At 44.3% G+C, this 23,115-nt stretch overlaps 2 protein-coding genes across 6 annotated transcripts in view; both read left to right on the top strand.

The window, feature by feature from the left end:
* The window catches only part of SLC7A2 (solute carrier family 7 member 2), a 61,010-nt gene extending 53,516 nt beyond the window's left edge, over positions 1-7,494 (top strand). For 3 of the 4 annotated variants that reach the window (XM_074353504.1, XM_074353503.1, XM_074353506.1), the window contains 3 exons: positions 416-582; positions 1,390-1,498; positions 1,981-7,494. In XM_074353504.1, coding sequence (XP_074209605.1) covers positions 416-582; positions 1,390-1,498; positions 1,981-2,177 — 473 coding nt within the window. In that variant the 3' untranslated portion in view covers positions 2,178-7,494. The remainder of the gene's footprint in view (positions 1-415; positions 583-1,389; positions 1,499-1,980) is intronic. The other variant, XM_074353505.1, reaches the window with a different exon arrangement.
* A 7,002-nt stretch (positions 7,495-14,496) lies between these two features.
* The window catches only part of PDGFRL (platelet derived growth factor receptor like), a 37,851-nt gene continuing 29,232 nt past the window's right edge, over positions 14,497-23,115 (top strand). The window contains exons 1-2 of one of the 2 annotated variants that reach the window (XM_045515462.2): positions 14,497-14,703; positions 21,156-21,456. In XM_045515462.2, coding sequence (XP_045371418.1) covers positions 14,649-14,703; positions 21,156-21,456 — 356 coding nt within the window. In that variant the 5' untranslated portion in view covers positions 14,497-14,648. The remainder of the gene's footprint in view (positions 14,704-21,155; positions 21,457-23,115) is intronic. The other variant, XM_010953260.3, reaches the window with a different exon arrangement.

Below are 23,115 nucleotides of genomic sequence, written 5' to 3'. Positions count from 1 at the left end.
AAATAGGGAGGAACGATGCACATCCCATGTTGTTTGTTTCCATTGACGGTCAGTGTTTACAGCAACTGAACATGAACAAACTTGCTATGTCCCATCTGACAAAAGGGAAATATCCACCCCTGACAACAGCCCACCAATCCACGTGACAGCATCTCAGACAGGAGCAAGTAGGAAGAAAAAGCATGATGGTCGTGCTGGGGTGGGGTGGGGTGTCAGCTTCTAAGGAGGAGACGTTCATGAGAGAGCAAGAAACCAGGGGAAATCAGCCATTTCTTCCCAGAAGGAAAAATGAAAATCTTAGCATTTGGCAAAGTAGACAAGATAAGGAACTTGATGTCTTACCAGAACAGACTATGTGAACTGGGGAGTCTGGGCGCAAGGCGTGTGCTGACTTTGTTTTGCGAATGTCTCGCAGCATTTCTCATTCTGGGCCTGAGTGTTCTGACCACGTATGGGGTCCGCGCCGTGGCCCGGCTGGAAGCCTGGAGCCTGGCTCTTCTGGTGCTGCTCCTCGTCCTCTGCGTCGCCGTGGTGCTCGTCATCTGGAGGCAGCCCCAGAACCAGCAGAAAGTCGCCTTTATGGTAGGTGTAATGAGCACAAGAGACCCTACGTATTGTGCCCATTTCCTCTTGTTCATTAGTGTTTGTGAATTGTTTCTTTAAAAAGACACACGCACGCACACGCACACGCACATACACACACAAGCACTTCTGATGATGCCAACCAGTGAACAAGAGTGTCACCATTCCTTGAGACTCCTCTTTGTCTTGTACGTTCTCCCTACATCGGCTGTCTTCCTGCCCTTTTCGAAAACTTGAATGTCCCCCATCACATTAGTCTGTATGATAGTGAGCCAATTTCTCGTCCAGTACTCTCCAGTGTCAGAAGAATAAGGAGGATAGTTTATTTATCCCCTCTCAGGAAGATTATTTCCCCCAAAAGCCCTTCCCCTGCAAGTGAAATTGTCCTGTTTGAACTAAGAGTGGCATTCAGGTTGAAGAGGGCTTCCTGGAGGTACCCCCCTGAGAAGCCATGAGTATCCAGAGTTCAGAGGCCTGCCCTGCTGACGTCTGAACTGAACCACTAAGCTCGAAACTAAACTAAAACCTAAAACCAGTTGCATCTTGGTGATGATGCAGGAGTTAGCGGGCTGGGAAAAACCCTCTGTTGCTTTGGGCTGCAGTAAACAATGTAAAATACGGTGCCCCTTTCAGTATTCGCTAGATGAATGCTTTTTTTATTCAGGTTGTCCTTTTTTGTAAGAATATAAACTTACTGACACAGTGTGAAAGTTGTATATGTCAAATTAGTTGCCACCATGTCAGAATAATTGGGGGAATGTGCCTTCAAACTTTAAGTATATTTAAGAAGATGTTTTCCTCTCTTAGGTTCCATTCTTACCGTTTTTGCCGGCCTTCAGCATCCTGGTGAACATTTACTTGATGGTCCAGTTGAGTGCAGACACCTGGGTCAGATTTAGTATTTGGATGGCACTTGGTAGGTGTCTTAATGTTTTCGCTTCCGGAACGTGGGCTCTCTCTTTCTGATGTCATGTGCTGTGGTTAGAGAAATGCGTCCCCTCCCCCTGCCTAGGAATAGTCTGTTTGCAGTTCCTTCCTCTGTGACCGTGATCATCTGCCGCTTGTAGTTAGGGTGTATTTGAGACTTTCCCTCACATACGCTTTTTGTAGTGTTGAGTTTTGAGAAAGTAAATATAATTTTTCTGCAACAGCTGAAAAACATTTATTGAGAGAAACATACACCTCTTTAAGATTAAGTGTTAAAAATGAAGATGCGCATTCTACTGGGAGAACGTTTATCAGAGACCTTTTTTCTGGGATACCCTGCCTTTGCATTGTGTCCTTCTAACGTAGCACAGAAAGAGAAGGCAAAAGGCCATTCTCTTCTATATCAAATTTTCCATACACAAAGTCATCCTTCAACACACCTAAAACATTGATTTTTTTTTTCTCTAACAGGTTTCCTGATTTACTTCGCCTATGGCATTAGACACAGCCTGGAGGGTAACTCGAGGGAGGACAAAGATGACGAAGATGATTATTCAGACAATCTTCATGCAGCAGCAGAGGAAAAATCTGCCATGCAAGCCAATGACCATCACCAAAGGAACCTCAGTTTACCTTTCATATTCCACGAAAAGACGAGCGAATGCTAGTGGCGGCTGGTCCCCCGGCTCCAAGTACGTATCCCACATGGAGTGAACAGTGACAGGATGTCATCTGCACGCTAGGCTGTCGTGGGTTTTGCTACAGACATGCTTCACCAAGATTTATGCCTGCTCACATGGATGACATCTCCTCACAGGGTGAATTGTGCATCTGGGGAAGCCTGAGCTCTCTCCTCAGTGATGAATTTCCCCCAAATTGTGGGAGAGTGTGTATGTGTGTACGTGTATGTTGGAGGAATATCAATGTGAAAAGTTGTCGGTGTTTTACTGTCACTGCATTGCATTTTTCCGGCATTGTCATGAATTGGTGGCATATACTGCACATACTGAAAGGGAGGTAATCACCGAATAGAAAAGTACTTTTTTCTATGTGCCGTGTGTGGTTGGGGAAATAACTGTTGCTTTTCCTTATTGGGCTTTTGTTAATGTCAGTTAGAACCTGTTAAAAATGCATTTACCCATCCTGGTGTCTGTCGCTGGTTTGGAGTTAAGAGGGGGGCATAGGAAATGAGCCTTTTCTATAACTTAATAGATGCTAGCAGTGGATTTAGTGCAGATTTTTCTTCTGGAAGGTGGGACAGTTTGTGAAAACTTTAGCCAATAGAAGTGTGCGTGTCCGCTGGACCGCGCAGGTCAGGGGCGGCCTCCTGCATCACCACGTGACAGGCACCCCTTCTCTGAGCACAGTGGTCCTTAAATGTGAGGCCTTCACCTGCTGTGAATGATTTATCTGCCCCCCCCCCCCGCCCCCTGCCCGCAGTCCAGTGAGGGGCTCGAGAGAGGTGCTGTGATCTACTGGGGACCCTTTGTCCTAAAAAGTGTAAGTGGTCCCCAGGACCAGGAGCTCGTGTAAGTGGCAAAGGTGAGGGTATATTTGAAAGTCAGAGTAGACATATGCTTGGATAAGTAGACCCCAAGCATCCTTGTTTTAAAAGTCACTTAAAATAAGCCAGTAGAATCTCCTAGATCACACAGTTGGTGGCATGATTCATACTTTTCCCCGTTACTTCATAAATAATCACAGATTTTTTTTTCCTAACCTTGTCAGGCACAGAATTCATTTCTTTGCTTATACTATTATTTTGTCTTGTCCTAGATATGAGGAGCTATGGTAGCAAATTCTGTCTTTACTATATGCAAAAGAGGAAGAAAGTGAAGAGAAAACTCCCCTCTTCTAACTTTAAAGTGCCTATTAAGATATTAAAGGGCATTTGACCCAGTTTGAGGGGTTTGGATCTAATTTGCCTCTGACGTTCCTTTTGGAAACATTTAAGGGATGTTTTTCTCCCCCCGTCCCATAATTGATTTAGCACTTTTTACTTCCTTTATTTTTAAATGACCACACTAAAGCTATTAACACAAGCTCCAGTATCCTACAAAAACTCATCAGGAGTTGGGAAATAGAGTATTTTGGTAAAATACATGATTATTTAAAACGTCAAGCTGAAAAATTAACCAAAGTGAATTAAAGCCATATAAACACAGTAACCTTTGTATGAATAAATGATTTGTTTTTATATGTGAGATTCTCTAATTACTGTATTTTACTTTATAGGGTCTCTAATAGTGGACTATCTCTCCGCAGTGGGTTTTGCTTCTCATGAGTTATTTTTCTTACAAATAATTATGTGGTTCACTCAGTGAGACTAGCGACTAAACACTTATCTGCGTATGGGTTATATTTCCAGGATGAACATGATCGAGCCCAGGTGACCAGCTTAATCCAAAGGCAAGGAAAACATTGGTTTTTTGTCAGCTCTTCCAAGAGATCCGTCATTTTACTGATGTCATTAAAAAGCAAATTATAATCGTTTTGTCTAACTAAGAGTTTATTGTGATTAAATATCAAACAAACAGGTAGAAAGCCTGGGTTTCTGGCTGCTAGTGTTGTGGCATCGCTTAGAGCTCAGTATGAACATTCCACAATGTCCAGGGTGCACACGGTAAAATCTGAAGCCCAGAATTCTTTCAAGCTGCACGTTTTACTGGAGAGGAAGAGTTGGCTATGCAAGCGGTCACATATCTTTGTAAGCACTAATCGTAAGTCCTTGCTGTTACTGCAATACACTGAGAAGCCCTTTTCCTCTCTAATCAACCTAGAATAGTCCCTTCGCACCGGGAACAGGAAGACTTTCCTATGTGAATAGTAAACCTTTTACTGTAACAAAATCAAGAAGTTTGTTTAGAACGTGACAGGCAGCTAAAACCACTATGCCCGCTGTGTTCAATTAGGAGCAGGATTTAGTTAAAAATTCTTTTTCTGCCTTGAAACACTTTGCAAACACAAATGTCTATGAAAAAATGCTTTTGTTCATGACTATGCTTTTTTTGTGTGTGAAAACTCAAATGTATGTATGTATGCGTGAGTGTGTGTATATATATACACGTATATATTTGTATGTGTGTGTGTATTTCACATGTCAGTGTATGAGTCAGTTGGGTTATGGGGGGCTTTGGAAATGATATTGTTGTCTAGACTTAAAAAACCCAACTGGTGGAGAAAAAAATAATGTTTTATTTTGATAGGTTTGCTTATACAAAAACTTTAGGTTTTAAACTATTTTGTAATAGACAGCGATCTTATATGTATATTTTCTATAGATAGATTCTTTAAGAAAGATATATTTATAATGTTTCTAACATGAAATCACTGAAGTCTAGTGCATTATAACAGGTGCTTGATGATCTGCTGTGGAGCTGGGCTGGGCCTTAGGGAATTTCTGCTTACTTGCTTCTGTTCCATCTTTTCTGGCTTCTCTGTCTTGGTTTGTACTTACTAGGAAAAGCCAGGACTACCAGCTCTTTTACCACCTCTCTGTTCCTACATTTGAATTCATAACCTTTGGAACGAAATATTGTTTTTATTTTCTTGGGATGACCAGCATGTTCTGTATGGATTTGACTGGTCGTCAGTCACACTTACGTAATGTCCTTTCCAGAAATTGAAAGATGCATATACATTTTCTTAATTGTGTTTGAGTAAAAACCAGCTTAAATTACTTTTTTTTAACATTTATTTTATTGTCTTTTTTTTTTTTTTTTTTTTTTTGTAATGGAGGCACTGGGGATTGAACCCAGGGCCTCGTGCAAGCTAAGCATGCGTTCTACCACTGAGCTGTTACCCTCCCCTTTAAGTTCCTTTTCTTGTTTGCACTAGAAAATATGCTCTCTGACCCAATTTCAGTGAGAAACTTCTTAGTATGGCACCTTTATTTTATACTCTTAAAAAAAGGAAGATTTGTGAATAACCACATATAGGCCACATCTGCCCAACATTTAACAAGGCAGCTATGAAAATTCAAGTTAAAAACTGTTTATTAGAAAACTTACATGAGAACTTTTGGTATAGACTGAAATACAAATGATGGCTCAATCACATTTTCCCCAGAGACGAACATCGGGTAAAAGTAAGACCAAAACATCATTTGAGGTATTTACATGAAAGAAAAACCTAACCTCGCCCTATATAAATCTTTGCTATTATCAACCACCGTTGGTAGAAAATATTTGTTGCAGAATTACCTTCCTTTAAAAGACTTCTTTTAATTTTTTCTGAATAAAGGACTTTTTAAACCTCTTTATTTTTAATATTTGCCAAAATATTTTCTAAGTCCTAAGTGTATACAGGGAGATGTTGAAGTCTTTCAAATTAGAATTTTTATTTACCAAATTATTTTCTGAACGTACTTGAATGTTTAGCACGGAGAGTAAGGAAAAGTGATCGCCCTCTAGTGCTGACAATGGCAGAGGGAGCAGATTAGTCTTATTTTTTTTTCCTCTTAGACAGCATATTCTGCGATTATGACCCACATGATAAAATTATGCCAAGATTCCAACTCCCTGTTCCCTGTGATGTTGTTCCGGATGTTTCTGCCTGATTTCTCCTGATGCATTTCAAGCGACAATACTAATCAATCCAAAAATACAATTTCCACAGAATTTTAAAGGATGGGGTTTAGAGTGTATGTCATGGAGTATTAAAAATTCACATGATTAGTGTGAATTTGGGGGGGGTGTAATTAACTGGGCTTTTTTGTGTGTTTTTGTTCTTTGGCTAGTGCCAAAATAGTGCCTTCTTTGTACATTTTCTCCTGAAATTTCCTAACTTGTCCTAAAACATCAAGGGAAAAAGTACCGAAGTTCATGTAGGAAATAATGCCAGCACAGGTCATTTTTCAGTCCCATAGGTGTGAGAGGAAGGTCGCTTGACTTTGTTGCTTGGCTGAGTTTTTTTTCTTTCCCCTCCTTGTATAATTATATTTAAACTTTTTTTTTTTAATTGAAGTATAGTCAGTGACAATGTGTCAGTTTCCAGTATACCATTTTTAAAATGACTTTCATGTTTCTGGATTTTGAGAGGCCTGATCTGTTATTGTTGTGGTTGTTGGTTCAGTGGTTGGTTTCACATTCATTATTGTTTGTGGGTAGATGGTGTAGTTTTGTCGATTTCCAATGCGTTTTTCTATCGCTCAACCCAATTGGCAACCCTGTTTGCTGGGAGCACTGCCTTAGCTTTTATTCACCATGGCTGAAGCCACTGCCACTGTCTCTGGTCTTAACAATCCCTCACTGACCACTGACAGCCCCATGGGGATCATAACCTGGACCCTGGGTCAGGAGCACTGCAAGATGTGAGCATCTCTAGCCATCCCTACTGGGTGGGGTCTGGGGATGACAGGGGAGGAGGTAAAGTGAAAAACTTCACATGAAAGGAAGGTAGTTTGGGGCCCTTAATATCAGCTCCAAATATCCCATGATCCATCAAGGTAAATGATAAGGACCAAGGAACCTCTCTGACTCTTGGAAAGGATGTCTGTTTCCTGGAGCTGGCACTGTAGGTCCTGGCTTACTGTGACATCGCACGAGCATTAACAGCCTTGGGGTGGGGAGTGCATGGGCCAGGGCTCAGTCGGTAAAGAACCTTGTATTGCCAGCAGGGTAGGTTTCTCCGGCCCGTGTCTGGGGTTAACAGGCTCTTCATCTTTGGTGCCCAGTTGTCTTATTGCTTTATTTTGTCATCATTGTACTTAACAGAAAGTGTCGATAGGGCCTAAAACCCTACAGAAATTCTATGTCTATAAAAGCCAACAGATACATTGGTCTTATGCTAATGTAGAGATTTTTGTTTAGTAGGTAATTTTAAATTTAAATGTTCTTCATGATGATCAGTGTCCCTTTTTACTTATAAAGTTGGATTATTTTTTAGAATTTATAATAAATAAAAACTATTGCTGCTTTACCACTGTAAAATATGCTTTCTAATGTGACCATGTATTTTTAAAATAAATTTTAATATGACTTATAATACTGTGGTATGCATGTGTATCATACTTACCTAAAGCATACATTTCACACATATCTAATTTAAACTGCTTTTTTATTTGGGAAGCTTTATAGCTCAGAAATATAGTACCATCTAAATGGAAACAATTATGTCATTAAGGACACTCACCTGGCAGCCTAGAGCCTACTGTATGACTGCCGAGTCCTACAAAATAAAAGAGATGTCTTCATGTATCCTCAGTCCTTGCAGCACATTACAAAAAGTCTCAGTTTCTCCTGCAGCATGCCACCCTGGAACCACACACATGGGGTCCCACCACTTCCACTGCCATTCAATGGACAAATCTCTTCGACATTGCTTTTGTCTGTAAGAAGCTCTTTGATATTCTTCTGACCAAATCATACCTTTTAGTAATTGGTGATCAGTTTGTATAACTAACAAATTTTTTATGGTATAGGGAATAAATATTTTCCAACTTCAGCCTTCTTTACCCTTTGATGGGGAGGGAGGAGTAAAAGAGTCTTCTGACGTGTCTCTAAGTTACTTAAAATTGCAACTCTCTTGAATTAGCTTGTTTAGTTTTGAAATGTCATTGTGTATACACTTAAGTCCTATTGATTCTTATAAATTGGAGGGAACACCATGCTGAATTAAATAAACTTTAGTATCAATTTAGCCTGCATTGAAAGTCAAGCTAAAACAGCAAAGTATTTCCCAAATGGAAACCTGAAACCAGATTTATCTAATTGTTGGCTTGATTAAGATTGTTAACTAGGTCTTGAGGCCCCACCTCTGCACTGGAACCACAGGATCACGTGAAGGAAAGTGATCCCTCGGAGCTGTGTCTGGGCGTTGGGTCCAGCCAGGAAGCCCCGGAGGTAGGAACACTATCTCTTTAGTGATTTTTAAAGAAGGCCACAGATAGACTTCCATTCCAGGAATCCAGTGTATTGCTGAGAAACTGTGCTGGTAAGTCCCCATCTGTCTGTCTGGAAAGAGAGATTCATTTCATCCCATAAACTATCTCCAAAAAATTGTTGAAGGACATACAAAAATGACCAGTGTCTCATTATCTTAACTTGCCTTTTAAAGTAGGGCAAAGTGTGGGTGAAATTGTCTAGAAAGAAAATCAGCTCAATACTGATTTACTCACTTGAAACTTTATTTTTAAAATTTATTTAATTTTAATTTTATTTTTTATTGAAGTGTAGTTGATTTACAATTTTAATTTCAGGTGTGCAGCAAAGTGATTCAGTTATATATATACATACATGTATATATTTTCTTTTCAGATTCTTTTCCATTACATGTTATTATAAGAAATTGAATATGGTTCCCTATGCTATACAGTAGGTCCTTATTTATCTATTTTATGTATAGTGGTGTGTCTGTTAATCTGAACTCCTAATCTATGCCCCACCTCCCACTGCCCTTTCCCCTTTGGTAACCGTTGTCACCTGAACCTTTCTTGTTAACAGTTTCATAGCCCACTGTTAAATACTTTAAGGTGCTGGAGATTTCAAATGTCATAATCCCTGGTAAAGAATCCTTGTCACTCTCTACTAACCCTGGAGCCGTCAAAGTGAAGATGGAAACCCAAGCTGGAGACTGCCCTGCCCAGGTGCACTACACAGCTCAGGGTGGGGCCGAATCTCCGGATGGGGAGCAAGCTCATTTCCAGGCTCCATGTTCCCTAACCCACAAGTACACTATCACCGAGATGATTCAGGTTTCGAGGGTCCCCCAATGGCTGAGTCTCCCGGTCTCCAGAATCTTCCCCCATCTGCTCATTCAGGCCTAATATTTCTTCCAGCAAAAACCGGCGGTTTCACCAAGTTGTAAATGGCTGATAGCAAATGATTTTCAGAAAGTGAGCAAATAGGCAGGAGAAAGCAAATGGCTCGGGAGAGTTGAAGCAGAAATGCAGGACACCGTTGAGCAAAGACAAAGCAAGGATGGGAGAGGATGGAAGTTTTAAGTCACTGATATTTCAGCTGAGAGTTGTCCCTCTTCCCAGAGGCGTTTGGAGGCTGTCATAACTAGCCAAGGGCTAGAACGTCTTGGCAGCATGCTGCATCCCAAAGCTGGGAGAGCCATTTCTGCCCATCTATTTTAAGTAGACCAAGATTCTGGGATCCTTGCCTTGCCCTCTAGGACCATAAAAAAGCTCTGGCATTTATTTTAGAATGAGAGTCTCGGTGCTATATTTAAAACCACTAAAGCTAGCTCCTACTCAAACCTTCAAACACTAATTTAAAAAAAATTCATCTTGATTGTATTTCTACAGTTAATGAAGACTAGTTAGAGAAGATGTCCTATTTTGGGCGAGAGGCAGTGGATGTCCAAAATATAGACCGACATTTTTTTCTTACCTAACAAATCCCGGATGTTATTCACCACCTTGAAGGGGGAGAAAAGTAGAGGGAGCAGAGTAGGGAGACTTTTCAGGACAAAGCAGTCATAAATGATGACCATTATTTAAGATTTATGATGAAAACGCTATGTATAAATAACTCACAAATGAATCATAATGGAAGCACTGAAATTTCTCTTTAGCCTTTGGAAACCGGGAGGGGTTGCTGATACTGCTGCTTACCATCCCTCAGAAACACAGTGTATATACCAGCTTGTGCTTCTGAAGAGAATGAGGAGAAATGTGCTTTTACAGACCTAAGTCTACATGTGCAGCCGGCTCCCCAGCTCCGGTCACACTCCCCCGTCCCCGGTCCCCCATTTCCTGGTTTTTGCTTCTCTCTGCTATTTTCTCTCCAAGTCTCCGTTTCTTATGCCGCCGATGCCACTGGCTGCTGCCCTTGCTCTCCAGACAATGCTGCACTCTCCCAAGTGTGACCGTGGTTCCCTGGACACTGTTTTTAAGAGGCTGTGTCTGTGTTGTCAGGCTCCCCTCTTCCCGCATCAGGAAGCAGCTGATGATTCGGGGGAGGCTTGGACCCTCTGATTTGTTTCATCCCTGAGCCACCACCATGCTTCATGAGGTTGGGGGTCAGTGGATTACAAACACTGAAGGTGAGTGCAAGAGTGCGGTGGAGGGAGCAGAGGGTCAACAGCTAAGAAAGAAAAAGTGAGTCTTGCAGGTAATATGGTCATTTATCTAAAATCCCAAGAGATCAATTGAAAACTGTTTGGACTATACTAAGAGGGTCCACTAAGGTGACCAGATACAAGCATACAAAAATGAATCATGCTAGAAACCAGGCTTCATGTGGTGTCTGACTTAGAGCTGTAAGACAATACTTATTTTAATTGGCCATCATGACAGCAGTGGTTGGAGAAAGGATGGAAAAGATGAACACAGAGAATCTAATAATAAAATTCCTTCTCACCCTAGAGACAAGCAAATGGGTTTTTACAGTGAAACACAAGCAGTAAAAAATGCAACTTGGGCAGTTTTAGTTTTCCCGTTCAGAGTCATCCTGTCATGGTCTCATTTGAGGATAACAAGCCTCGTGCTTAATCAGCTACATTTCTTGGAATGCCCTTATATTTCTCGTAACCCTTGCTCCCATCCTAACAGACTGTACGTGTTCCCAGGGCTGCTGCAGTGAAGTGGCACAGAATTGGGTTTGCAGAACTCCAAAATTGTTGTCCTAATAACAACATTAACCAATTAAAAAATTATAATAGAGACACAACAGTAGACTGGAACAAATGGAAAGATATATAACATTATGGCACAATAATAATTAACATAAGATCAATGATAGGGGCATCCTTTGCCCAAACAAATAACTAAACATACTATAAATAAGCACCAATTCATGCGGTGTGGTATTGTTATAGGTAAAGAGATCAACAGAATACAAGAACTGAAACAGACCCATGTACATATGTAATTTAATCCACACTAAAAGTCAATTTCAAATAGATGGAAAAGGACCAATCATTTAACAAATGATACTGTGCCACCAACCATCCAACTGGAAGCACATAAATTAGATTTCTAACTTGGCGATACCAAAAAAAAAAAAAAATGTATGGGTTGATTTAAAGACTAAACATGAATGGCAAAATTATAAAAGTTTTAGATGAAAATACAAAATATGTAGTTTGATAATTTGCAGCACAGAAGGCCTACCTAAGGAGATACAAAACCCAGAAGCCATGAAAAAAGTTACTGAAAAACGTAATTGCTAAACATTTGTTGTAATTGCTTGAAGCAAGGCACCGTTAGCAAAGCTAAAACACGAGCAAAGGATTAGAAGAAAATGTCTGCCATTTGTGTAACACCCGAGAACTTATTAGCCAGGACATATTAAGATTGTATTACATTACGACAATAATTAAAAAGAGCTCAATTTTCCAAAATTCTCAATTTACAAATACAAATGAAATACAAATACGATGAAAAGCTTGTCCTTAATAAAAGGACTGGGAATTGAAAGAACATAACGAGACCCCCCTCCCCAGGTTGTAAAAATCAAATGGGTTCATCACATTTAGCACTGGTGGGTGTATGAAGAAACAGGTAGGCTCACGTGCTCCCGAAGAAAGTAGAACTGGCCATAAATAGGAACAGCTTTGTGGAACTGGCAGTATTAATCAGGAATGTTAAATATCACGGCCTTGCGATGAATAATTTCACTTCTAGGTGTCTATGTTACAGAGATAGTCATGGACATAGAAACATTTGGATAAGGACAGTTACCGCAATATTTTTTTGTAAGAGTTTAAAAAAACAAGCAAATTATCTATAAACAGCAAAATTTAAACGATGGTGCATCTACTATGAAATATTTAACGGCTAGAAGGAGGGGTCAGGAACATGAAAGGATATTTTTCTTACTTTTATCATCTCCTGTCCTATATAATTCTGTGATGGTTTAAACTATTTTTAAATGGATTAAGTACTTAAAAAGAAACCAGTTCTTTTTAAGACAAGGAAAGCACAGATGGAGTCACTGAGCACAGCTCTTGTTAACGCCAACCGCGTTCACCTGTGGGGCCGTCTGGTCTCCTGTGAACCAGCCGCAGGGGCTTGTGGGAAAAAGCTGCGGCGGGATTCCGGGCGCAGCGCGGCTCCGAGGCTCCCAGGGCATCTGCGCCTTCACGCCCGTCTGCGTTCGGCTTTTAAGAATTCATTAAAATTTTAGGTGTCTTCTCTTAATGGCTTGTTTTAACGCAGCCACCTACTCCTCCCCACTCCTGCAAACGGTGGGGCAGATTGTGTGTTCTCCCGGGAAGGCCTGGCAAGTCTGTGCATCTGGGCCCTTGGCCATCCTCGCTCTCTGCCGTCGAGCCTATGAGGTAAGTCACGAAGTGCTCGCCTCCAGTCTTGGGGGTTCGAGAGGGGCGGCTTTGTGGTCAGGCGGGCCCTGTATGAAAGCTCTCGTGTGTAGTGATTCCAACAGCTCGTTTTAACAAGTAGAGTGAGGGTTCAACCCGGAGACGTGGGAGTCAGACAAAACCCACATTACAGCTTCCTACCAGTTTGACTTTAGGCGTCCTCATCCATAAAATGGGGTCGATATCAAACACACAGCCGACCCCCTAGGCTTTTTGTTGACAGGAACAACAAGAAATGCACGTTAAGGGTTTTATTGCTCTGCTTGGAACACAATAAGTTCCTAATAAATAATTATTACTTTCCAGAAACAGGTGTTAGGATACAAAATTTAGTAAGACCCATTTCCTGCCCTTGAACTCAGGACTGTGCAGAAGCACAGCCAGACTGACAGCTACGTTCCTCATTTTGTGATAGCTGCTCCCGTGAAGCATTCTACTAGGAAACTGCTTAGCCCAGCTGGGAGGCGGTGAGGTCTGAGCTAAGCCTTGCAGGATGAGTTAGGCCAGGGATGGGGCTGGGGAGGGGTGGCGAGAGGGCAGGCAGGTGGTGAAAGGAGGGACTATTGGGGGTGGAGGGAGCAGGGGAGCAGTGGACTCCCATGGTGGCTGGGTGGGTGGGGGGTGGGCAGGGGGAGTGTGTCATGTGTGTGGAGGACAGGACAAGGAGCCGCTACTGAGAGAGGAAGCAGGAGACGCCAGCAAGGCTGGAGAACTGTTGTGAACCTCATTGGAGAGCCTTTGAAAGGTTTTAATCGGGTTGGATTATTTTAGAGTTGCATCTGAAGATGAATCTGATTGCTGGGGAAAGAAGGATTGAGGTGGACGGCGGGGCAGGGAGGCCCCCTAGAAGGCTGTGGCCACTTGCTGATGAAGATAACAGCCTGAGCAGGAGCAGTGAGGCCCGGGATGATGGTGAAGAGGGGTGGACTTGATGCATGGTCAGCAGGTAGACCTGGCCGGACTGGGCCACCATGTGGAGGGAGGGGCAGGAGGTGTAGACTTAAACCCTAGGCTCCAACAGAGTGAGAGCAAAGTTGTCAGCTTCATGAAGTCAGGAGCTGGTGTGGATGCAGCTACTTGGGTTTGTTTTCTGGCACAATCCCTCCTGAACACCCAGTTGACTCTTACGTAAGGCAGTGGGACTTCGGAATAAAAGAGAAAAGGGGAAGTTTCTCCAAAACCGGACACTGGGGAAGGAGCTGCCTGCAGGACCCTCTGAAGGCACAGCAGCCTCCGGATTTGGAAGCCCCAGGGCCCTAACGTCTCAGCTGCAAGGGAGACGCCAGTGTCCAGCAGGCACACGGCTGAGTGCAAAGCCAGAAAAACTGGGGGCAGTGGTCTCGTGAGTGAGCGCAAGTGAGAGACCTTCTGGGAATGAAGACAAATACTTAAGGGGTATTTTTTACAGATTATTAAGGCTGTACCTGAGCAGGTGGGAAAAGCGCTGGTGACATTTGGACAATTATGATCAATTGTGATCCAATCAGTACCCCCAGGATTAGGCTGGGCCTTCTTGAAGTTGGTAAACTTGGTAAAACGCCTAGAACTGGAGAAGTTCGAAGACTGACTTTTAATTGACATTTCACCCTCATCCCTTGCTCTGTGCCTGGAAAAAGCACTGCGCCTCACGGCTCCGCCAGGGGGCAGGAGAGGTCACATTACACAGAATTAAAAAAAAAAAAAAAAAAAAAAAAAAGCCCAAACTTTTCCCCCAAATCTGTGTTCTTCCTTATGAAACCGAATCCTCCAGCTGTGGCGTCCCAGGCGCCCGCCCCTCGCCCGCCGCCTCCCCTGGCGCCCCTGTCCTCACCCTGCGCTGTCCGTGCACCGCGGACCCGCTGTCCCCAGCGCCTCTGCCCCTTGCCTTGAAGATGAAGGTTTGGCTGCTGCTGGGTCTTCTGCTGGTGCACGAAGCGCTGGAGGATGGTGAGTGACTCTGGGTGCGGGTGCTACCCGGCTTGTGCCCTGACTTGATCCCCGATCCCCCCAGCCCTCGGCGCCCTCCAGTTCTTCCTGTAACTTCTGACCTTCCGAGGCCCGGCCCTGGAGCCACTCCCTGCCCCGTGCACCTGCCCTCTCTTAATAGGGTCTCCTTGCGTCCCTCTCTCCACCTCCCCTCGGAGCCCCTGGGACGCTGGCAGCTGCCCCGGCCCTTAGGCTCCCTACCAGAACCGCTCCAGCGCTCCGGTAAAGCCCTCGGCAGCGGGCAAACCGAGCACCCCCAGGCAGCGCCTGGTCCAGCCCCCAGTGTCAACGTGTCGGTCTGGGAGGCGGCGCGGGCTCGCGGATCGCTGCCACCTCCCTGCGATTTTCGCCCCGGGATTAGGATCTCTGCTTCTGAGGGTGGTGCCGCCGAGGCTGATTCCTTTGCAAAATTCGAAGTGTCCCCCTCCCCTATTTGCAGTCCTAGATTTGTTTCGTGTATCAACTTGGGCTTGAATCCTGCAAGATGTACCTAAGTCTTAGACTAGATATTTCTGTATTAAACCTTTTCAAAACGACTCAAAACCCCACAGCTCTTACACTTCTTCTATAATTGGAGGGGAAAATGAAGAAAATGATGTTCGTACAGTGGATGGGGGCCCTTGTGCCGCTACAGTTTTTTTTTAATGTGTGCCGGTCCTGGGTCCAGCCTGTTGTGTAGACTCAAACCACAGGGCCAGGCTCTTGTGTATGTGCGTGTATTGTTATATTTCTATTATCTGTATTTCTGTTGGCATTTTAATTCTTTTGTTGGCTGCATTATTTATGCGATTGGTGGTACATTTGTACAGGTATGCTTTGCATCTGGTACATCCTGGCATCCTGAAATCTTCCTTGGAATTCCACAGGTCCAGCCACTATTTCTGCTTAGTTTTGGTTGAAAACTAGCTTTTACCGTTATGCAACCTCACGCTGGAGCCAGCTCAACCTGGCCCACATTTTCATCCACTACTCAGTCCTGACCAGTTCCTTTCTTCCCCATGAAACTAGAAGCATTTGCCAGAAAAATACCACATTCTGGTTTGCAGAGTCCAAAGCAGTTGGGGGACTTGCAGCTGAGCATGTGGATCCTGAAGCTCGGAGCCCTGCTGAATACCATATAGGCAGTGCTTCTGCAGGGGGAGAACAGGTCCTCTTCACCCAGAGTTGGCATGAGTTTACGTTGTAAAATGCAATATTAAATTGCTCCTGGCAGGTCCTTGTATGTGACCCGCTGAAGGGACAGAAATGTAGCATTTGGTATCATTTTTTGAATAGGACAAGAGATGGTCAGACAAAATAATTTCAAATGGCCCATTTACTTGCTTATCCAGTTCACCCAAGATGACTGCCTCAGGGGCTCAGGAGGCGGCCTCAACCTCTGCCTCCTTGATCTTCCCTGGCCAATGTGTGCCCAGGCCGTGGGAATGATTACAAACATCTGCCTGAATCAATTGGCATCTGTTTAAGTCTCAAATATAATTCATACAAACAATAAATATTTATGAGACAATGAGAGAAAGTTAAGACAAACTTTCTGGGGGCTGTTTTAATAGTCTGGGTCGAAGTGGATGTCAGGAGAAGAGCCTGGGTTTGGGGTCTGTTTTGAAGGTGAAGCAAAGAGTATTTGCTGCTGGACGTGGCTTTGGAGAGAAAGAAAAGAATCATGTGTGACCTGGAGGTTTTTGTCCTGAGCAACTAGGCGAAGAGAGTTGCATTTACTTGATAAGGGGACACCAGGGAAGGAGCTGATTTGAAAGGGCATTTAGAGGTCAGTGTGGACACGTCCAATTTGAGATGCTTGCTAGCCTTCCAAGCGGCAGTGCTGAGTAAGCAACAGGATATTCAGGTCTGGAGTTTAGACGCAAAGCCAGGACAGGAACTGGGCCGTGCTCAGCACAGAATTGCTGTTAGCGCCAAGCGGCCTGGGTGAGGCCACTTGGAGACTGAGTGTAGGAGACTGAGAGGAGCTGTGAGGATTCAGCCCTTCAGACTCAGCTCAGGCAGGGAAGGAAGATGACAAAGGCCGCCAAACTGACCAAGAAGGAGTTGACAGGGACGTAGGAGGAAAACCAAGACAGCGTCATGCCTGGGAGCCAAGCAAATAAAGTGTTTCAAGAAGAGAGGGGTCGTTTTACAATATATACAAATACAGAATAGTATCTTGTACACCTGCAACTAATATGTCAATTGAGCTGTCAGTTACATCTCAGTTTAAAAAAGCATGATGAACTGTGTTCTAAAAATGTTTGTTTGAGGTCTTTATCCTGAAATAGAAGTATCTAATGCTTAGAAGTTGCTCTTTTAAGAAAATGGCCATTGAAGCCGTTGGGGGGGCGGTTATGGAAGGGAGAAAGGGAAGGAAAGCCTCTCATTGTTGGATGTTTTCATCTCCCTACTGTCACTGCTGCCTCGGCTTCACAGACTGGCTCTTGGGAAAGTGTGTGTGTTCCTGTGGGGTGCTGGTGTTTTGTGAGGAATGGAAGAAATGAAAGAGGGGCACGTTACTCAGTCTGAGGAGCCCCTGAGCTACTCAGCACATTCATAGTGTGGTTTTGATGCGGCTCTTGAGTCAGGTCTTTTGCCTTAACTGCTCACAGGGAGGGAAAAAATGAACAGCTCCAGGTCTTTGATGTTAATGGCTGTGTTTACATGGAGTCCTCATCTCAGCAGCTGCCAGTGAGTCTTCTAATGAATTAATTTTCTCCTCCCGCACAATCTGACAGAATTAGAGAGGTTAATAGTCAGATCACCTTTGTTCAATAAGGATTGTTTGCAGTCCATCCTCAGCTGATGCTGAAGAGTTAAGAGCCCCTTATCCTGATTACTTTTCTGGCTGGGTAACACTTACTCATTCCTTTTGGAGACATGTTTGACCAGCGTCTCCTCACTTGGGGATTCTAATATGTGCCTTGGAAAAGCATTGCCAGCCCTTCCAGGAAGGCTGTGCCCTCATCCTGGGCATCAAGTTCTGTTTGACTTGGAACTCCTCGCCGGAGCCTGGGCCGGCCACACTTAGACAATGGTCCTGTGTGTGAGATTCATGCCAGTGAAGGGCGGCGCTAATCTCTCGGTGAACTGAAAGCAGCAACACGGACCAGAGAAGGCTCCAGACCTGGGTTTCCCCTGCCTTCTTAGTAACCTGGGGCGAGCCACTTGGCACCCGTGGTTTCCATTTCTTTTTCACCTGTAAGTTAGGAAGAACAGTTGCTTTGCCTCCATCAAAACTTTATCGTAGAGATGACCGTGAGACTTCATGGGACAACACAAAGCGATCAGCAGCCGCCCACTAGTGCTTATACTGGTGGGTCAGACACTAGTCTCAGAGTTTTAAGCATGTTAACTGACTTCATCCCCATGACAACCCACGAGACAATCATGAGGACCACGTGATTCTCAACTGACAGATGAGGAAATAGAGAAGGGACATCACTTCCCAAGGTCGCACAGTAAGTCAGTAATGACTTTCTATTCAGGACCTCAGGTCCATACTGATGTTTAATGGTTTGTGGATTTTGCCACCTATTTCTCCATAAAATATTCTGTGCCATAATCTCAAAAATGCAATGGTAATGGACTTTCACTTTTATGTCTACAAGACAAGTTCACATATTTTTAGGCCTTTGGGGAAAAAAAATTTACTTAGTCAAACTGAAGCATCATATTCTTTTAAAAAGTTAGACATGGGATTTGGAAATCGCTTAGTCCTGATGTCATGGGGGGCCACTAATCTGGCTCCTCTAATTTAGTGTCATTGCCATCAATCCATGGGCAAGTCCACCATATGGCAGCTGGACTAATTTATAGTTAAATCAGCTGATGGGCCTGTTTGGTCAAATGATTTTGCACAAGCTGGAAGGCATAACATCCGTAATTAGGTAGTCGATTGTTCTGGAGTAGCATCACCACACAGAATCTGAGGGCTTAGAAGTCAGGCAAGTTGCACGGGCGGTCTAAATTCCCCAGGATTTACAAACAGTTGTCATTGCCGATAGCTTGCATGATAAAGAACACACACCAAATTAGACATCAGTTCGGAGGTCCGTGACTCTCATAGGCACCGTGGGAATAAAATGCTTGCAGGGCACGGATGACTCGCAGGGCTCATGGTTAGGCTTTTATTTTCTGCCTCAGGAAAGAGACAGTGACTTATACTCCGTTGCAACACTGAGGCTTCTGCTTCACAACCGATGTTGCTAGATTAGTATATTTCTGTTCCCAGCGGTTACAACGCCTTCCCTTCTGGGAAGTTGGGGAAATGTGTGTGTGGGCGCCAATGCCCACCCCCATCTGTCGTTAGAACCCTGGGGGTAAATACTTGTGCAGGGCTGGGGGAAGTCTTCACGAAGGGCAGGTTCAGCAGCGGGCATCGGGGACTTGCCTTGGAGGCTGATGCTGGAGGACACAGCCCTGCTCCCTGGAGGGACTGAGAAAGATCAGCAGAGCCTGTGAGCGAGAGGGACCAGAGAGGGGGAAGGATGGGCAGGAAGGAGGTCACAGATGGACCTGGAGTCGTGGGAGGGATAGCTGGGCTCAGGGGGCAAGGCCGCTGACCCCAAAGGAGGCAGCCAGTGAAGGAGTTGAGTGGGGGCTCAGTGGGATGGGTTCCAGAGTCTGGGCCAGGCTGAACCAAGGGTAGAGGCCAAATGGCTTCCATTTCCAAGGGAAACGCGCCCAGGAAGCCACAATTACTCATTGCACTGAGTTGCGTCCTCACCAGTTCAATTTCTGGTACAAATCTTAAGTCTGGCTCCGTGAAATGCTCACACACTGCACCCATGTGACCAGCCCAGATCAAGGCCAGCGATCCCTCTCCTGTCCCCTCCTGGTCATCCCCACCTGCCAAAGAAAACCACCACCTGACTCTTAGCCTCAGAGATTCAGACCTGAAGTTTCTAAAAAATCAAGTTTCTGGTCTAGATAAGTCAGGAGACCTGAGTTTCCACCATCCTCTGAGAAAGCATCTCCTGTAACCCTGGGCATGTGCTCCCCAAAGGCAGCCATCCCTTCGGGAGGGCGCGGCCACTGCAGGCCCAGCTGGCTCACCCCGTTTCACCGCCTGCCTGGCCCGCTGGTCTAAGAGCTTACAACGCTTACCTGTTTCTATCTCTTGATCCCAATTCAGTGTCTTTGTACTTTTGATCACCCCAAGCCCTTTATACACCAAGGTAATACTAGATAATCAATACGAATGTCAAAGAGGAAAAAAATTATTTCCTTCCAATTTTTCAGTTCCCCATTTTATACAAATGCCCTTTAATTCCCTCAGTTGGCCAAGGCTTGTGTAGTTATCTATTCAAAATATCTACAGGCTGTTTATGTGCATGGAGTGAAATGGGAGTCAGGAGAAATGAGTTTTACTCCCTCATTCTGCCACTAACCAGCTTTGTGCAATTTATTTAACTTCTAAGGCCTCCTTTTTTTTTTTTTTTAAATCTACAACGTGAGAACTTAAACGATCTCTCAGGATCCTGTCAGCTGGGACGTTGTGTAACTCTGGGCTCACATCTAGGTCGCCTTTGGGCTGGTGCAGACAGCAGGGCAGACGAATCCTCCCCTTGGCTTCTCATCCTTGCTGGGTGGACACAGCGCGCGGCCATGCCGGCGGGTGGACAGTGGAGATGTCTGGAGCCCAGAGGCATTCCCATGGCAGGACAGCGTTGTGTAGAGAAGGGGGAAAACAGCAGGAAGAAAATGGACTTGAAGTAGGTCAGTCCATTCCTATTTATCACCATTTGCCAGCAATTCTCAACAGTACTGGTGACACAACACTCCTGCTCCTGGTGCATTTTAAGTTCTAAACCATTGCTACAGTTACCACTGAGTTTGAGTGACGTATATGTGGCTTTAAATGAGCACAGGATTCGGACTTATTTCTTCGTAAGCCTGTGTCCTACATGGATGCTATCAGCCCTGACACAGACGACACTGTGCGCACTCATCCGGGAGGAAGTTCGTGATGGTTGGAAATCTTCTGAGTGTGCTTGCAGCGTCGCTGTGTCTCCACTCCCTGAAGACTACATATTCCTGCATTTAAACAGTAGTTTCAACATGAGTAATGACAGTACTGAGATTGCAAGGACCAGAAACAGACCTTGAGAGGCTTTGGTTCTGCCAACCTGGTGGCCACTTTAGAGCTTGTGAGTCTGAGTGTGCAGCACAAGGAAAAGCAGTTTTGTTTGGGAAGCGTGAATTCATAAAATATTTTGCTGAATTTGAACAAAATCTTTGAAGCTGAAATCTGTTCTCTTTCAGTTACTAACTGGTTTAAAGAATGAACCAAGGAAATATTGATTATACCTGAGAATAATTTTGACATAAGGGGAGAAGGGTATTGAAAAGTGATCTGTTTTAGAGGTTGAACACTCTGGGTGTGTTAACCTCCAAAGCTCATTTTCCTCTCCTCACGTTTGTAGCAGTCACTGGCCAACATCTTCCCAAGAACAAGCGTCCAAAGGAGCCAGGAGAGAACAGAATCAAGCCTGCCAACAAAAAGGTGAAACCCAAAATTCCTAAAATAAAGGACAGGCTCTCAGTGGATTCAACGCCAAAGACACCATCTATAATGATGCAAATGATGGATAAAGGACGCTTCCAGAAGCCCGCTGCCACCCTGAGTCTGACGGCGGGGCAAACGCTAGAGCTTCGATGTAAAGGGAATAAAATCGGATGGAGCTATCCCGCCTACCTTGACACCTTCAAGGACACTCGCCTCAGGTAAGCTTGTTTGGGGTTTTTTTTTTTTTTTTTTTTTTTTTTTGACTTGTGTTGGATCAAGGGTTTGGTTTGCTCCTTCGTGGAACATCGCTTGGTTTCTGACATCTACCATTTTGCTCTAGTAGCTTATACAAGTGGAAGCTCAGTGAGCAAAAGCTCTCGATTTTATTTCCTCACCTAGTTAAAAATAATTATTGCAAATCCTACCAACATTGGTTAAACCAGTGAATTTTTATAGGAAGCTGTATGACAGGTAATTGAAACAGTGGTGCACGGAGATAGAAATTTCAGAATTTATTTTGTAAATAATAACAGACTCGATGCTCTATGTTAATTTTTTAAGTAATTGTAATGAAAACTGAAATGACCTACCAGGAGGTTCCTGTGGCCAGAGACCAACTTAAACTGTGTTTGACCTTTTCAACTGCTTCTGATTCATTGTACTTCCCCAAGTATATAACTTTTATATTCTGAGGCATCTATTGGTAAGAAGGCCAAAGATTTCTCCTATCTGAATAAGTACCTTCAGGAAGCACAGTTTTTGTTCAGGAAAAGTGCTTAAGACGATGATCATGAAAACTATGAAAGGCAGGGAAACAGCGCGTTTCAGAGGGTGCCAGGGAGGGCGAGGGGGCTGTGAGGCATGTGTATCTTTGGGGAAGCCCCCTTCACTCCCTGAAGAATGAAGGGAATTGGACAGTGTGCTTCCTAAGATTCTTTCCAGACCTTTTGTCACATGATATGGGACAGAGAAAAAGAGGAGATGGTCTGCTTGGGGTGAATGGAGTGGGAGAAAGAAAGAACGTGGCTCTCAGACATCCATCCCAAACTCTGCATGTTCAAAATACCTTCCTATTTCCACACAAACACCACCTCCACAGATCTCCATCCGCTTTGAGGACACTACCATCCGCTCAGTTGCTCAGCCTGAAAACTGGGGAGCATCCTTGCCACCTTCCTCCCTCTCTCCCTCCCTACATCCAATCAGTCACCAAGTTCAGTTACTTCAGCTTTCTTAAGAGCTGTAAACCTGTCCTCTTTACATCTCTGGTGTCGCTACCCCAGCCCCAGACGTGGTATCACCATTATTGCATTAACCACACGCAGGCTGGTCCCCCTCCATCCTCCTCCGCAGCTGGAGCCAAGTTTAAAAGGTGCACGTCTGATGGTGTCACCCGCCTACTCAACACTCAGTGGGTGACAAGGTCTAACATCCTCACACGACTCTTCAAGACCTTCCCTGATCCTGTCTCTCTGGAGTCACCCCTATGCCTAGGTTAGTGTCTCTGCTTTCACTGGCCTGGGTCCCCGTGACATCGTCAGACACACCAAGCTCTTGGAGGCCTAAACCCTGCTGCTTTCATTATCTGGACCACTCTGGGCCCTCTTCACCTGGCTGACTTCAGCCTCAGGGTCAGTTTCTCTGGGAAGCTCGTGCCAGGCTTCCCTCGGTTTGCGTCCTCATGGCCCCCTGCGCATCCTCTGTTGAGCATCCTTCATACCTGTAACTCCTTTGTTTTGTTTTTTAAACCTGTTTTTTCACTGGAACTTAGTTGAGTGCTTGGCATTTAGCTTTATCTGCTGAATGATTGGATGACAGACCCCCTGCTGCTTTGTCACACACACACGCCTTGGAGAATAAATAAGTTAATATATTTG

Source organism: Camelus bactrianus, chromosome 26 (genome assembly GCF_048773025.1).
Source record: "Camelus bactrianus isolate YW-2024 breed Bactrian camel chromosome 26, ASM4877302v1, whole genome shotgun sequence".
Taxonomy (NCBI): Eukaryota; Metazoa; Chordata; class Mammalia; order Artiodactyla; family Camelidae; genus Camelus; species Camelus bactrianus.
Note: the sequence above shows the minus strand (reverse complement) of the source record. Positions and strands in the feature narration are given on the sequence as shown.